This window comes from Perissodus microlepis, chromosome 7 (genome assembly GCF_051167445.1).
Source record: "Perissodus microlepis isolate ML-2025 ecotype Zambia chromosome 7, ASM5116744v1, whole genome shotgun sequence".
Taxonomy (NCBI): Eukaryota; Metazoa; Chordata; class Actinopteri; order Cichliformes; family Cichlidae; genus Perissodus; species Perissodus microlepis.
The window spans coordinates 10,024,340-10,039,445 of record NC_140467.1 but is presented as its reverse complement, the minus strand read 5'-3'; the positions used below and the strand labels follow the sequence as shown (position 1 = coordinate 10,039,445).

Sequence of the window (15,106 nt, the reverse complement as noted above, 5' to 3'; positions counted from 1 at the left end):
ATTCCCACTGTGTAGGGTTACGGGTCTGAATATTCATTAATTATATTTTGTCTTAAGCTGCACCGTGGAGCTGTATCACAGGGTGGAGTCACTTGTTTCAGCATGCTTGTTTCAGTTTAGGTTTTATTGCTGAAAAATGTTTAGTTTTGCTTTAGTTTATTATGAATAAACGAGTTACTCTCATACAAGCTTTCTTTATTCTGCTGTTAAGGCAATTTAAAAGCCACGGTTGAGGAAATATGCTGCACACCAATCTGTCTAGTAACTCAGTTTCTTTTATATTTATCATACCATTGCATGGACTGGTTTATGTGTGCATATAGAATGAGATAAATATACAGCAGAAAGGAGAGGGATAGTCTGCATTGTGTCAAATGCAAGAGTACTTGGTCAGCATGTGTTATGGTTTCCTTCTTGTGTTGTGCAGGTAGTCATTCCTGTGCCAAAGCTCATGTTTTCGGTTCCTTTGTGCAGTATGCTCCATAAGTTCTTTTTGCTTGTGGTTTCTTGTATATATAGTCTGGACTTTCGTTGCTTGTTTACTGGCTTCTTTTTTAAAAGAAGAAGAAGAAAACGTTATCAGGCTTAGAGCCACTTGTAGTTATTAAGATTTAAGTCTAGTAAAAGCAGAAGAAAATGCATGAAAGGATGGAAAATCTTCACACTGACTGATATTTGATCAGTGATCTTGTTAAAATTACATTTATGTTGTGTCAGCCTAACAGCTATTAAGCATAGGCTCAGCTTAAATAAAGACTGCAGGGCTTAGAGCTGTTGAGCGTGGTGGTATTATGGTACACTCAAAGTTCTAAAAGAAAATAACCATAACATATAATAAGTCCGGAAAATGTATCTTCTGGGACATATTTTTAACCAGATTACCAATGTGGAAAGTGTGACTTTCATGCTTTAAACAATGTTTTGTAACAGATTAACACAGTCCCTAATGTATTTTCTAACACTAAATACAATAAAGGTTTTTTTTTTTGTAAACACACACAAAATCGGTCATTAATTACACGTATATCATACAAATTAAACGAAAATGTATTTGTTTTGGAATAATAAGTATGTGCCATGTTTCAGCATCTTTTTGTCATGGGGTGTTTGTCTGTGCTGTTTCTGGCAAAAGTCCGGACAGTCCCAGCCGGTAGATCCGCGTATCGTCGCACAGCTGAACCTCCTCCGGAGAAGGTCTCTCTGTAGTTGCCGGTTAGCGTCATGTCGGGCGTTGTGGATACTAAATTGTACGACATCCTCGGAGTTTCGCCGTCTGCGTCTGAAAATGAACTTAAAAAGGTACGTAAATGCTACAGTGAAATGAATGTCTTGGAGTTCAAACAAAATTGAAAAAAGAGGAAGAGAGGTCACCAGAGCAAATGTGGCCTACAAACAAGCTAATGGATGTTTAGCTAGCTTAGCCAGTAAAATGAGCTGGATAACAGCGGGATACATCACCGGACTTTTAAACATAATTTAAGCGACACATTGGCATTGAATGGTTGCTTATAATTGTTTCTAAATACGTGATAAGGATGAAGTTAGTCTCTTTGAAAACAGAGATAACACTGGTAAACACGAGTGTGATAGCTTGCCGGCTACTAATGCTAAATTCCAGCAAATAGTCCCCACCAACTCAGTAACGAAACAACACTCGCTAAATGAGACACTTAGCTTAATAAACTGCCAACCCCAGTGTAATACTTGATCATGCTTATCAGTATTGATGTTAGGTAACGCTATAAACAACGTGTGTGATGGTCACAAGCTAACGTTCATGCCACCATTCGTGCAGCTACATTAGCCAACGTCCAGGCGTTATTCCCTTTAAAATCCATTCAAACATCAAGCAGATGCTAATGGCTCATATTTGACAACTGCTGCGTCCTCTGCAAAACCCGACATAACACAACTTATACAGCTTGTGTATTCATCTTATTCTTGTCTCGTAATAAAGACCTTGTATTTCCGTCTATCGGGATTTAAAATAACGCTGGCAAGTCAAAAGCTGTTAATATTTGGAAGCAGTGTTGTTGAGTTTCTGACATGTTACATGCAACCATGGTCTTGACTATGTCCTGTTGTTTTAGACAGCAAGCTAATTGAAGCGTCTTGCTACAGGCACATGAGCTTAGGTCTGTGACCCAGCTTTCTTCACGCTGATTTTTTATTTTTATTTTTTTTTTTGGTTTATTACAGGCCTACCGCAAATTGGCCAAAGAGTACCACCCTGACAAGAACCCTGAAGCTGGAGACAAGGTATGATGCACCAAAACAGTAGTGTTAGCAACAGCACCAAAGGATGCTCAGTTGATCAACAATTGGGCATGCAGAAATGATGTCGCCTCCATTTATAATGATCAAATAGCCCAGTGCTTTGAGGATTACTCCTAGGCACAGATCAGAGTACAAAATGTGACACAGGCTTTCCACTAGAGAAGAATGCTTTTTAAAAATATATTTATTTCTCTATGACTCAAACTTAAAGCCTCTTTTAAGTTCTTTGTGCTTTGTAAAAGGGAACTGTTGTTGAGGTGCACTGAATTTCTTTTCTTCATGCACCAGTTCAACCTGTCTGATTGTGCTTTGTTCATTTTCCAGTTTAAAGAGATAAGTTTTGCATATGAGGTATTGACAAACCCAGAAAAAAAGGAGCTTTATGATCGCTATGGAGAGCAAGGCTTACGGGAGGGAGGAGGAGGAGGACCTGGCATGGAGGATATCTTCTCTCACATTTTTGGTGGAGGACTGTTTGGGTTCATGGGGGGACAAGGAAGAGGACGCAATGGAGGCAGGAGGAGAGGAGATGATATGGTACACCCGCTGAAGTAAGTGTTGTTGTTTGATGGATGCTTCAGTGGATGGTGCATATGTAATGCAGTATGTGTACTTACAAATCGTGTTGTTACAGGGTTTCTCTTGAAGACTTGTACAATGGTAAAACCACCAAACTGCAGCTCAGTAAGAATGTGCTGTGTAGTGCCTGTAATGGGTGAGTTTCCTTTTTGTTAAAATTATATTGATTTGTAGTTTTAAGGCTGTCTGATGAATGATTTGCAGTTGCTCTAACTGGATAATAATGCTGATACTTTACTGTTGGCTTTTAGTCAGGGTGGTAAGGCAGGAGCTGTGCAGAAGTGTGTAGCATGCAGAGGACGGGGCATGAGAATCATGATTAGACAGCTGGCCCCAGGAATGGTTCAGCAGATGCAGTCAGTCTGCACAGATTGCAATGGGGAGGGTAATGTATCCCCACACACCTGCAAACTGACATTAAAAACAAAGTTAATGTACAAACCGCAGCAAAACAGCTCTCTGAGGTCCTCTATTCTGTGTGTGTGGTTGTTGTCCAGGTGAAGTGATAAATGAAAAGGACCGCTGCAGAAAGTGTGAGGGTCATAAAGTCTGTAAGGAGACTAAGGTTCTTGAAGTTCACGTGGACAAAGGCATGAGACATGGACAGAAGATCACATTCACTGGAGAAGCTGACCAAGCACCAGGCATGGAACCAGGAGATATAGTTCTGGTGCTGCAAGAGAAAGAACATGAGGTACCCCAAAACAGACAGATCCTATTGATTACAAAACAGTTTTTAATAATAGAATAACTTGGATAATGAATAAAGTCTACATTTATCCAAGCGATTTGATGTAATGAACCTAAGCAACAAATATGGGTTTTATATCTCAAATAGGATTTCCGCCGTGATGGCAGCGATCTTCACATGGTTCATCGTATCGGCCTGGTTGAGGCTCTGTGCGGCTTCCAGTTCACAGTCACACACCTCGACGGACGTCAGTTGCTTGTTAAATACCCACCTGGAAAGGTCATTGAGCCAGGTAAACATCTTCCCTTTACTTTAATTTATTTTTTCTGTTATGACATTCTTTCTTTTTTGGTTGGACAGAAGGAAATTTATTGGATGAACACTTATGTTTTACTGCAAGTGTTGGTGCCAGCATTTATTTTTAGGACAGCATAAAAGAGAGAATATAAACATCTAATGTGAACCAAATTGAAAACAAAATTAGATTGTTTTAACAAGTCACCTTGGTGTTGTAGAATTTTCTGGTAATTTCTCAAGGTTGTGGTATATAATTAACTGCCTTGTGAAAAAGCTGTCATTGTTTCAAGTTGTTGAGAATACATATACTTTTTTGGGACATTTCAAACTTAACAATGTAAAATCTAACACTAGTTTTCTAAATAAACATGTAACTATAAAACTGCATTTGAGTTAAAACTCTGGCATTAGCATGTATGATAAGCACAGACACATGTATAATCTAAGTCTTAAAATATCGTTTGCATGACAATTTTGACAACTTGCACCATAGTTTATATTATATTATATTATATTATATTATATTATATTATATTATAAATCCCAGGTTCAGAATAAATATGGAAACCGCAGGCTGTATATAAAAGATGGATGTAGCTTCCATGTCAGAAAAGTCGAAATGCTGATGTATAGTATAACTAATTTTGTCTAATGGGCAGCAGGGGGCGACGTCACTTGTTCCCAAAAAGAAGCCTGTTTATATTAGGAAATCAACCAATTAGCGAAGTTGAGCTATTAAATTTGTGATAAAGTTGTTTTGTTTTGGGTTTTCTTTTGGTGTCTCTAGTTTCAAATCTTACTTACCATTCATTATTTTTAAAAAATTTTAAATGTGAAAATATTAGACCCTATCAGTAGGGGTGCAACGATACTCGTATCGATATTGAACTGTTCGATACAGTGCTTTCGGTTCGGTACGCATATGTATCGAACAATGCAAAATTTTTAATTTATTTTATCAACTTTTCTTCTGACGATGCTGTCTGTGTTGACAGCTCAGTGGATCTGCGTTCGACTACTCCGCCTAGGCTGCACTGTCGAGCGCAGAGCCACTGAGCGCAGCGCAAGCTAACAAGACAGAAGCTAAGCTCGTTACAACATGGCAAATTGAACCTCCCCCACCCTCATTCAGATCTGGCCTTTGGAACTATTTTGGTCTTCATGTGAAGTATGACCCTGAAGGTAAGCGTGTCATGGACAAAAGTAAAACAGTATGTCGGATGTGCCACGCAATGCTCAATTACATGGGTGGGAACTACTGCGTTAGCGCAGTTTGCTCATCAACGTGTTGACGCCGTCCAGCCCCACGCACGGGGCGATCCGCGGTAGCTCGTTAACGGAGATTTGCCGTGTTGTGGCGTTAACGTCATTTCAGATTAACGCTGACAGCACTAGTGGGAACAAAATGAATATGACAGCACATTTACGTCGACATCACCATAGTGCAAAGACAAGTGGAAGCAGACAAAAACAACAAGCACGCATGCTACAAACTTTACCCGAGTCATTTAGACAGCCGTTAGCACATGATTCTCCTTATGGGGACCTGATATGTTTAATATGCTGCTGAGAGTATACCCCAGAAGAAGCGTATAGTATAGCTTTTATTTTGGAAAGAGCCATTTCTCTGTAATAAACTCTCTTTTCCAAAGATGAGTGATTTCTCGATCAGATAGATTTATTATTTTATCCCTTTGTTGTTTCAGCAACATTAAATTTAAAAACTGTACGTTTGAGTTCAAATATATATTTATAATTTTAATAAATGACAAATTAAAAAAGCATGAACATTTTTTTGTATCGAAAAAATATCGAACCGTGACACCAAAGTATCGAACCGAACCGTGAATTTTGTGTATCTTTGCACCCCTACCTATCAGATTTGAAAGGACCATAAAGCACAGTATGGTTTAGGGCAAGCCTACCTTGTGGTTGACAAGTCCCTACAGTATACTGTGTCCCCTGGTTTCACTGTCGGATCAATCCCTCACTAACACAGCAACTGTGATAATGCTCAGTGCGAGAGATGATGTCAGTGGATGATATCACTGTGGCTAGATCCATCTTATATTTAGACTCTGTTGGAGAGCTCATAGACCTCGCACTGTAGTGTACAACTGTTGTTGAATCTGTGTGCCGTTTCTCCTTTGTGTGTTTGTGGCAGGCTGCATTCGAGTGGTGAAAGGAGAGGGGATGCCTCAGTACAGAAATCCATTTGAGAAGGGAGATCTTTACATTAAGTTTGAGGTCCAGTTCCCTGAAAACAACTGGATTAACCCTGAAAAGCTGAATGTGAGTTGCAATAGAGAAAACAAAAATCACAACTCGCAAAATGTTAGAGTGAATACAATGTCGTGATGGATGTTTGTCTTCTTTCAGGAACTCGAGTGCTTGCTGCCTGCCCGTGCGGAGACTCCTGTTATTGCAGCAGATGCCGAGGAAGTTGACCTAACAGATTTTGACAGAAGTCAAGGTTCAGGAAGCGGAGCCAGGAGAGAGGCCTACAATGATAGTTCTGATGAGGAAGGGGGTCATCATGGCCCAGGAGTGCAGTGCGCACACCAATAGAAAGACTACAGACTTGCACACACATAGAAGCATAAAAACACAAAAGTCCCATTGCTAACACCATTCAAGATTTGCGACTCATACATTTTCCTCCTCTCAAGACTCACATGAAAAAGAGATTTTTTATATATATATATATATATATATATATATATATATATATATATTAGTCTCACACAAAATTCCCCCCCTTCGTTCAGCTCCATGGTGCCCATAAGACAGAGTGATCCTGGATGTGTTATGATCATTTTATGTTTATGAACAGTAGTGCTCTTCAAAGCCAGCAGCAGGAAGGTGGCCCCATTTTCAGAGGTTTATTGAATTAACATGATTTAGATCCCTTTGTTTTCATCCTAAATGTTTAGACTCGTCTTTCCTATAATGAAAGGTAATGTATAAAATTCAGTTTTTGTTGACTGTCTTGTAAAAGATATAGTTTAAAATCTTTTACACACAAGCGCATGCTGCCGTTTGCTAAAGAGCTTGCCCGTGTAAAACTAGGGTCCAGACATTACATAAACATCTGGCACCACAGGTGTTTCAATTTCAGTGTGTCACCACTATTAAAGTGCCCTGCTCCCATCAGCGCTAACCTGATTATACGTGTCATATTTTGAAAATGGGATTTGCTGGTTCTGTTCAGTTCCTAGCTGCCACACACACATATTAAAGGCCTGACTAAAGTTACCTGCCTGCCAGGCACATTTGTTTTTTGTTTTGTTTTTTTTCTCATATGTAAGCTGTTTTTGTCTATGTAGGTGTGAATGATAAGCCTCTTTTCAGACATTCAGACAGAGATAACATTCATTAATCTTTAAAGTGAGAAAATTATGCTGTGCAGATGTATAGCACTTTTGTTAATGTTCTTTAATTGAAGACAAGTACATTTTCGAATGTTTAGTTCTCTCCAATAGTGTAAAAAGGGGCAGGTTCTGTATTTGTACTGCATGGTGCTCCTTGGAGAGCTGTACCCTTCCCCTAACACATCCACCCAGGGACAAACATTTCTCTTCTGGATCAGGAAAACCGCATCATATACAACTCTTCAAATTATAGTCGTTACTGATTCAAGACACATGCACATTCACAGTCTTGCCATTATTGAAGAGAGACGATCAACGTTCAGACATGAAGCCGACAAGTTCAGTTGATTAATGGAAACAATTGCATGTCTGAAGCGGGGGGTTAGTGTGTTTGAGACCTCTGAACTTGAAATTTTGTGTTCATTTGAGTGGAGGTCAAACTTGTATACTACTTGTATGTGTGTAATGCAGTGGCTCAGTGTGTGGGAGCTGCTGTGGAATGTTCCGGCTTATTAGGGTGGTAGGTATTCCTGCTTTATATTGGACTGCAGTGTGAGTGGATATTATATAAAGTTAGGGAAGGAGAAAAAATGTTTATTTGCTGAGAATCTTCCCCACATGGACAGTTTTATTCTCACCAGGACTGAAGTTCTCCTGGCTTGCAGGAAAACCACTGAGCCTGCACCAAACCCTCTATGTTATACATATCTCCCTATTCTTGTTAGCCAAACCTTTGTCCCTCAACATGTTATAAGAGTCCCACCCCCATATACCTGTAAATAAATACAGTCCTACTCCACAGGTGCATTCAGAGTCAACAGCAGTGTCTTTCTTTAGCCACAACTTTTTTTTCTTACATAATGGTAATAAATGTTATGTTCAGATGAAGAGAAGTTAATGAAGCCACTGTAGACTGTTATCACGCACCTCTGTGACTCATTGTGTATTTAATTTAGCCCACGGGATAGTCTGTACACAAGGGTCATTGGTAAATTACATTATTGTTGATGCTTATGGTTGTCGAGATTATAATTAAACTGTACAATAAATGACTGCAAGTTCATTGAGCTGTTCTGTTTTCATATGTACAACCTGTACTGGTTTCTGAGCATTCTGTATAAGTTTTGTTACAACCCCGAACAAAAGGAAATACTGCTGATAGAAAATCTGCACCATTAAACCTAAACACATTAGACAATTGGTGCCTCAGTATATTCAAAATAAGAAAAGCGTACATTTGTTGGTATTTTTGTGACTGTGTTGTGACTCAGTCTTCTGCATCCTCCGTGTCTCTGCTCTGGAGGGCAACTGGACCCAGGAGTTCTTTAAACCCTGTGGTATTTCTAAAGGATTAAAAAATAGTGTTGAAATAAATGCGGTCAATATTAATTTGGTGTTGACTGGCAGATTCAAGAGGGTGTCATTTACCTATCTCTTTTAGACTGCATGACATAAGAGCGCTCTCTTCTGAGTTGCTCCAGACGCTCTTTCACAACAGTCTTCTGCTTGTTCTTATCTTCCTAAAAAGTAGACAATATGATGATAAGATAGCATGCTAATTCGTTTTTTTTTTTTTGTTTTTTTTTTAAGTATACAGTTCCTCAATATGTAGTTACCAGTGGTAGATCTTGAGTAAGGTGCTTTATCCTGTCTGTGTGTTTCAGGCCAAGCAGGTCTTCCTCTGCCTTTCTGTTCTGGATGATTGACAGGCGCTCCTGAACCTGAAAGACATGCTAACAATGTAACATCAATTCTGCTTTCATAGTAACGAGTCATGAGCATGCAGTGTCCCTCTCTACACCTTGTCTCACCCTGAGCAGTTGCCTCTCTCTGTCTCTCTGTTGCCTTTGTTCAACTTTTCTTTGCATGTCCACTAGGTTGCGCATTGTCCTCTCTCTCTCCATTGCAGACACCGGTTCGCTCACTCGTTCTCTCTCCATCAGAGAAGCTTCCTTCTTTGCGTTACACTCTGACAGGCTACAGTCTACCTGGAACATGGTGGGAAAATAGCTGGTTGTATGTTTTAAATGAGAACCGATCTAACCAGAATATATCAAGACTACTCTTACTGATTCTTCTGGACAGTATTTCTGCTCCTTATAGCGATCAAGTTCAGGGTCTGTCATGTCCCACTGCTTGGACTCTGTTTCCACCTCAGTCACATCCCTGTCAGCATTAGTTATGTCCTTGCATGTCCCATAGCAGAAGTCGTCTGCATGTGGGTTAGCTTCAGAGGAATCAGCCATAGGGTGTGGCTGTGCGGCTTCCTTGCTCTCTGCCACCAAAGCATGTGTTTGTAAGCCACATTCAAATACAGCTTCTCCTTCATTTGGTTGATCGGCTGTTTGTCTGTTACTGAAGGCCAGCTAATAAGAATTCAGAAAGTGAACACATGAGTTCAGTGACAGTCACAGTAAATTACGTTCTGCTACACTCTTATGAAGTACCTCTTCTACTGTGCTGCACTGTTGGTTTGCATACTGTGTGTCACAGTGATCTGGAGTACCAGACTTCAACCCGGTAGGTTTCAGCTCTTCTCCATCTCTCTCTTGATCTGACACATCACATTGTGTAGGCCGTGCTTGCGTCTTCAGACTTCTTGCACCATCCTGAATCTGTCCTGTACACCCATCTGCAGGCTCTGCTGTGCTGTCTATGTCATCCTCTGGTGGTTTGCTCCAGGCGAGGGTGATTAAAGAGCCCTGTTTCTCACAGCTCTGGGGGCTCTTTAATTCACTGCCTTCTGCTTCCTCTTTGGCTCCTCCATCTGCAGCAAGACCCTCACGAGCATCTGACACACACAGGATCTCCAAGTAGGGCAGGTCCTCCATGACTGCTCCACAGCCTGTTGGAGTTCAAAGCATATTATTCCCACAGTTTTAGGAATATGTTATTTTATTAGGATAATTCGTTATTAAATGTTTTTAATACCTGAACAGAAATCCTGTTTGTAAGTCCCATCCGCATTTTGGACTTCATTCACTACACTGTTGCTGCTTTTGCTTGAATCAACCGTCTCAGCTTCAGCTGATCCCCCACTCATGTTTTGGACTTCTGCCTGTCCAGTGTAAGAGGACTGAACTATGATTTTCTTGCTGCTGCTGGTTTCAGTAAAGTTTGGATAAGGATTTAACATAGAGCCTGAACTAAGGGGGGCATCTGAGATCAGGAGGTGGAGCAGGTTGCTAAAGCACTGAGCTTGAAATTCAGATTTATATTTATCCCGCAAAGCCTGGAGAAGCTGTGCATTCTAAACAAAGAAACAAGATGCACCACTATTAACATTACAGCCTTTTGTAGGTTTTCTTGCTTTGACTTGTATGTTGTGATTGCCTCGACTCACCCCATCCATCATCGCTTGCAGTAAAGCAGAAGCTTGGACTTCCTGAAGTTCTGTTAGATGGGTTAGAAGAAGCAGGGCACAGTCTTCTAGGAGAAGTTGGGACCATTCTCTGTAGGCCTGCACTTTGAGCTGGGCCATCGGTTGTGGTTCAGGGTTAGTTTGCTGCAGAGGGCTCTGAGTACCACTGTGTGCCTGCAACCAAGCATGAATTTGATGCAGCCTTTTAATACAGCCATTCCTCAAAGGAACTTGATGATGATTGTCTGTCGAGGAAACAGGAAAGAAGATAATGAAGTGGAGAAATGATGGAAATCAAAAAGAAGTAAATTCTAAATAAATTCTGCTGGCAAAAATAAAACTATTTATTACCATATTTTGGAGGCACCGTGAATGCTGGTGCCTGCACATCCTGTATGGAGATTCCATGTATTAATGTGATAAGTTGCTTCCTCTCCTGCTCTTGAGTCAGCACCAGCAGCTGCAGCACTGACTGCTATAAGTGGACCAAAAATGTAGCTCTATTACTTATAAAAGTAATGTTAACCCACTAAAAAAGATCATGTATATAATCTGAGAGCAATATTATAAAAGGAGTTTGCTGTCCACAGTCAGATTTGTAATACCTGCTCTATTGTCTCAAAGTCATACTCTTTCTCTTGTGCTTTTCCATGTAGCCACAAGGAGGCCTGCTCTGCTCTATGTGGACCGTTAACATGTGGCCTGAATGGACAGACAGTACACAAAGGATATGAAAACTTGATGATTGTGAATACAATCTGTTGTATACTCTGAGTGTTTTTTGGCTCACCATGTCTCCCAGGACTGGCGAGCAGCCAGAAGAGCTGTATAGGACATTTTCTCTCTCTGAGCTCTAATAGTTGCCAACCTGACGTACAGACACAACAGTTTCAGGCTCTCCCCATGGAGCCTGGAAGATAAAAGATTGATGAATCAACCCTTTCCCTCTCAAGGTTTCATGGTGGTATTTCCCCCCAAAAAACTCTCTTAAGTCAAATGTATGAAACTACTTGAAATAATTTACCTCTCATGCAGGACTGTAAGTGCATCATGTTCTTGTTGACAAAATTTGTGCAACTCATTCAGAAGAGAAACGGCAGACCAGGACTGCTCAGGACAACTTCTAAAAGATGCACTCATACAGGCCCTGAAGGGAAATAAGCTTTAGCATGGTGCTTTGGCTTAACATGAATCAAACTAAATGTTTTCCATCCATAATACAGACATAATACAAAGATATGAATGCCATCTTAATAGTAGACCCTAAAGTGCCAGTACGTATGGATGTGAGTGTGAATCGTCTGTCGCTTTTTGTTCTCCCTGTGCTGAACTTGTCCAAAGTGTATCCTGCCTGTTGGCCTATGCCACCTGAGATGGGATCTATCCCTTTTCAACCCTTTAGTTAAATAAGCAGTCAGGAACATTGATGGATCTACAAATTAACCCATCTGTTTTGATAAACCATTTTCTTTGCCGTTACGTGTGCTATTTAACAAAGTTGTTTATGCACATCCTTTTTAGTTTTTGGATAACACACTGACTCCTTATATCCCCGACCAGTGGCAGTGTAGCCAAGTTCAAACACTCAAGCAAAGTAGCAAAAACATGATCTATGTGTGTTACTTGTACATCCTGAAAGCTCCTGGCAGCTCAGCTAAGCTGAGCATATCAACAGATGCCAAAGCTTCATCTGCACGATCCTCCAACTGTTCTACTTCCTGATGCTGTTGCCATGTCGGCATCATCTCCCAGACGCTCTTAGCTGTGGATCAACAAAGAAGTAATGACAGAAACATGAAGCATCCAAAGCAGACTCCTTAATTGTGATTAAGGTGTACTTAGGTGACAGTGTAGAGGAACATTTCCTTACTATGGTGCTCCTGAAGCATTTCTGTATACAGCAATTGAGTGACCACATCAAACTTGACATCCACCAAGAGGAGGACATCTGACAAGGAGACATGGCCCCACGCCTGGCCTGTAATCCTTTGACTTTGGTTCTGCCATGTAGAGGGCAGTATGCTCCACACACCCTGTGATGCCAATCTTAGTAGAAGCAGACACATTAACAACATAGCTATTGCAAGTAAGCACTTCACTATAAAGGGGTGGTTTGTAATATTAGAAAACTGTATTTCTGAAATGCTCAGCTGCTCCTTAATACTCAGGTTAAGTAATATTGAATAACCTCTGAAAGATAAAACATCCTCCTTAGTAAAAAGCTGTGTTAACTGGCAATACAATTGTTGCTCACATCAGTACACCCAGTTAAGCTGCAGTCACCGAGTTGTTTTCTACTTGCTTTAGCGATTTGTTGTGCTACATGCAAACCACAATTTAATATTACTGAATAATGCACAGATTTGCCACAAGGACTAGGGTATTAAAGAAAAAGCAGTTACGAATTTTGCTCCTTTTAGGTTCTTTAATCTTTGGCTTTTCACACATGCAACACAGTAATCTGGGTGATGTGGCTGTAAGTCTAACAACCGTGTACTATGTGGTTCATATATACACACAATAAAAATCAATACATGTACAAATTTAATATTAAAATAACACATTTTGCTATAAACTGAGTAACCTCACCCTCAATAAAAGATGCTCACCTAGCCCAGTACTGCCTGGCTGCTTTTTTGAGCCTTTTCACACATGTCTTTTTCCCAGAGAACTCTTTCCCCCCTCCCCATCTTCCGATCTGCGGAAAGCAAAAGGGGGCAAATAATGAACTGCATTAATGCAGGAGAAAGTGTACAGTTCTGCAAGTACATACCTGTACCAACCTGCTGTAGGGATCCTAAATCTGAGGTGTATGCCTTTTCGAAAGTATTAAAGTCTGTATTCTGGAGCAGGGAATCCATCGTGTGATGAAAAGCATTGGGATTTCCAGTATTTAGTAGCAGGAGGTCCCAGTACAGCTGAAGATAAGAGTATTTATAAGAGCAGTAGTAATAATATTTTGATTATGGAGTTAAGATACGATATTATCATATTAAAGAAGAAAAATTGTACCATTTCCTTCTTTTCCCTTTCCCTTTCCATTTCTAAGAGAACATCCAAAACATTTTCACCAATACAGGTCCAGCTACTGTCTCCTCCTGCAATCTGAAGCACAAACAGCCCCATCGTAGTATTCTGTTACTATTTGTTTGTGTTTGTGTCTAATTATGTGTGAGCTGGTACCTTCCTCATAGCTGTATGTGCTTCAGTGATGTTGGAAGAAAAATGAAACACTTTGCTGTAAAGGAGACTCACATCCTCAGGGGTAAACTCTGCGCCAACAGACATACCTAGAGACTGGTAAAGACCAGCAATGTAATCCTGAAGCAAAGCACATGGTTGTAATTACATTTATTTTCAGTTCATTCAATTCAACCTTGTACATACAAAAGGAAAACAAATGCATTTTTCACACAGCCACAGCAAAGTATCCTACCTGCTCCATGTTTTCAGGTTGATAAATTATGCAGCATATTACTATGGTTACGGCAGTCCTCTGGGAAACAGCTGGATCAGCTTACCAGCAACAAAAAGTGACAGTGTATCTGTCAGAGAGTGAAAGGTGATACATGACCATGTGATGCTTTACACCTGAGTGTAGTGCTCTGTAACATTTAACACGTAGTGAAAGTCAGTGGCTCCATGCCTTTTAGTGTTGTGTTGTCTTTATTTTAAAGTCTGTGGTGTCAAATGATTTATTTACTTTATTTTTAAGGCATAGAAAGTCCTAGTATGTGATTTAGGCTTCTGGTCTCTTTAAAAGCTGTATGGTGGACCAACTTTTTTAAAAAAATAACTAACCATTTTGGGTTTTATTAAGCCTTAAATGTAGGGGTGTGGGTGCTGTGATTGACAGGTATGCGTTGCCTGGGTCTCACCTCTGCTTGCAGAAGTTTATGCTCCAGTTTTGTTGTGTAGAATTCTAGTATTTTATCTGTATGATACTGCTATACTATTTGCATGATTATCAATAATTAAAAGGAATCTGCTTCCATGTGATGAACCCATATACCTTATAGATCTTGTTTAACAAGCTTACTAGTTATCTGATAGCTTAGCACTTAACCATTTCACCTGTTGAAACTTCAAATTGTCCAGAGTCCAGAAAATAATAGATGATGTCATGGTGGCTACATACAACTTTTATATACAGACTATAGTGTTGTAAAGTGGCTGTATTTCTTTGTCTTATTGTAGAAAAACATCACTGTTAAGAGGAAAACAAAGGGATATGAGCCGGTTTCTTTTTTTGATTTGCTTAAAGTTATGACATATCTAGGGAAAACAGTGTTTTCTTACAAAGCACCCTGGACCATGGACAATTTAGAGAAAGAAGTGAATGTAAACATGCCTGGCCAGCTCTCCCTAAAAAAAAGAGAGACCTCAGTGGGATTTCTTGGTCAAATAAAGGTAATAATAATGAGGTGGTTAGGTCTATAAGCAGTTGATCATTGAGAATCACCCTGAAATAAGCTGATTTATTATTGAAAACTGCTTACCATATATGTTGAATTGTAAGGCTATTTCACA

The 15,106-nt window shown here is 40.0% G+C and overlaps 2 protein-coding genes across 2 annotated transcripts; one reads left to right on the top strand and one right to left on the bottom strand.

Moving 5' to 3' along the window:
• Nucleotides 1–1,142: 1,142 nt before the first annotated feature.
• On the top strand, nt 1,143–8,278 carry dnaja2b (DnaJ heat shock protein family (Hsp40) member A2b). Its single transcript, XM_084933291.1, has 9 exons — nt 1,143–1,299; nt 2,200–2,259; nt 2,602–2,828; nt 2,912–2,992; nt 3,108–3,241; nt 3,354–3,550; nt 3,695–3,839; nt 6,009–6,136; nt 6,224–8,278. The coding sequence occupies exons 1-9, from the start codon at nt 1,222–1,224 to the stop codon at nt 6,410–6,412; spliced, it is 1,239 nt and encodes a 412-aa protein (XP_084789417.1). The 5' UTR covers nt 1,143–1,221; the 3' UTR covers nt 6,413–8,278.
• Nucleotides 8,279–8,356: 78 nt separating this feature from the next.
• On the bottom strand, nt 8,357–10,798 carry LOC146382558 (uncharacterized). The gene is made up of 8 exons (XM_084936750.1): nt 10,559–10,798; nt 10,147–10,465; nt 9,663–10,060; nt 9,285–9,581; nt 9,027–9,203; nt 8,832–8,936; nt 8,644–8,735; nt 8,357–8,558 (listed from the first exon to the last, which is right to left on the bottom strand). Exons 1-8 carry the CDS (start codon nt 10,694–10,696, stop codon nt 8,483–8,485), a joined length of 1,602 nt encoding a protein of 533 aa, XP_084792876.1. The 5' UTR covers nt 10,697–10,798; the 3' UTR covers nt 8,357–8,482.
• Nucleotides 10,799–15,106: the final 4,308 nt, after the last annotated feature.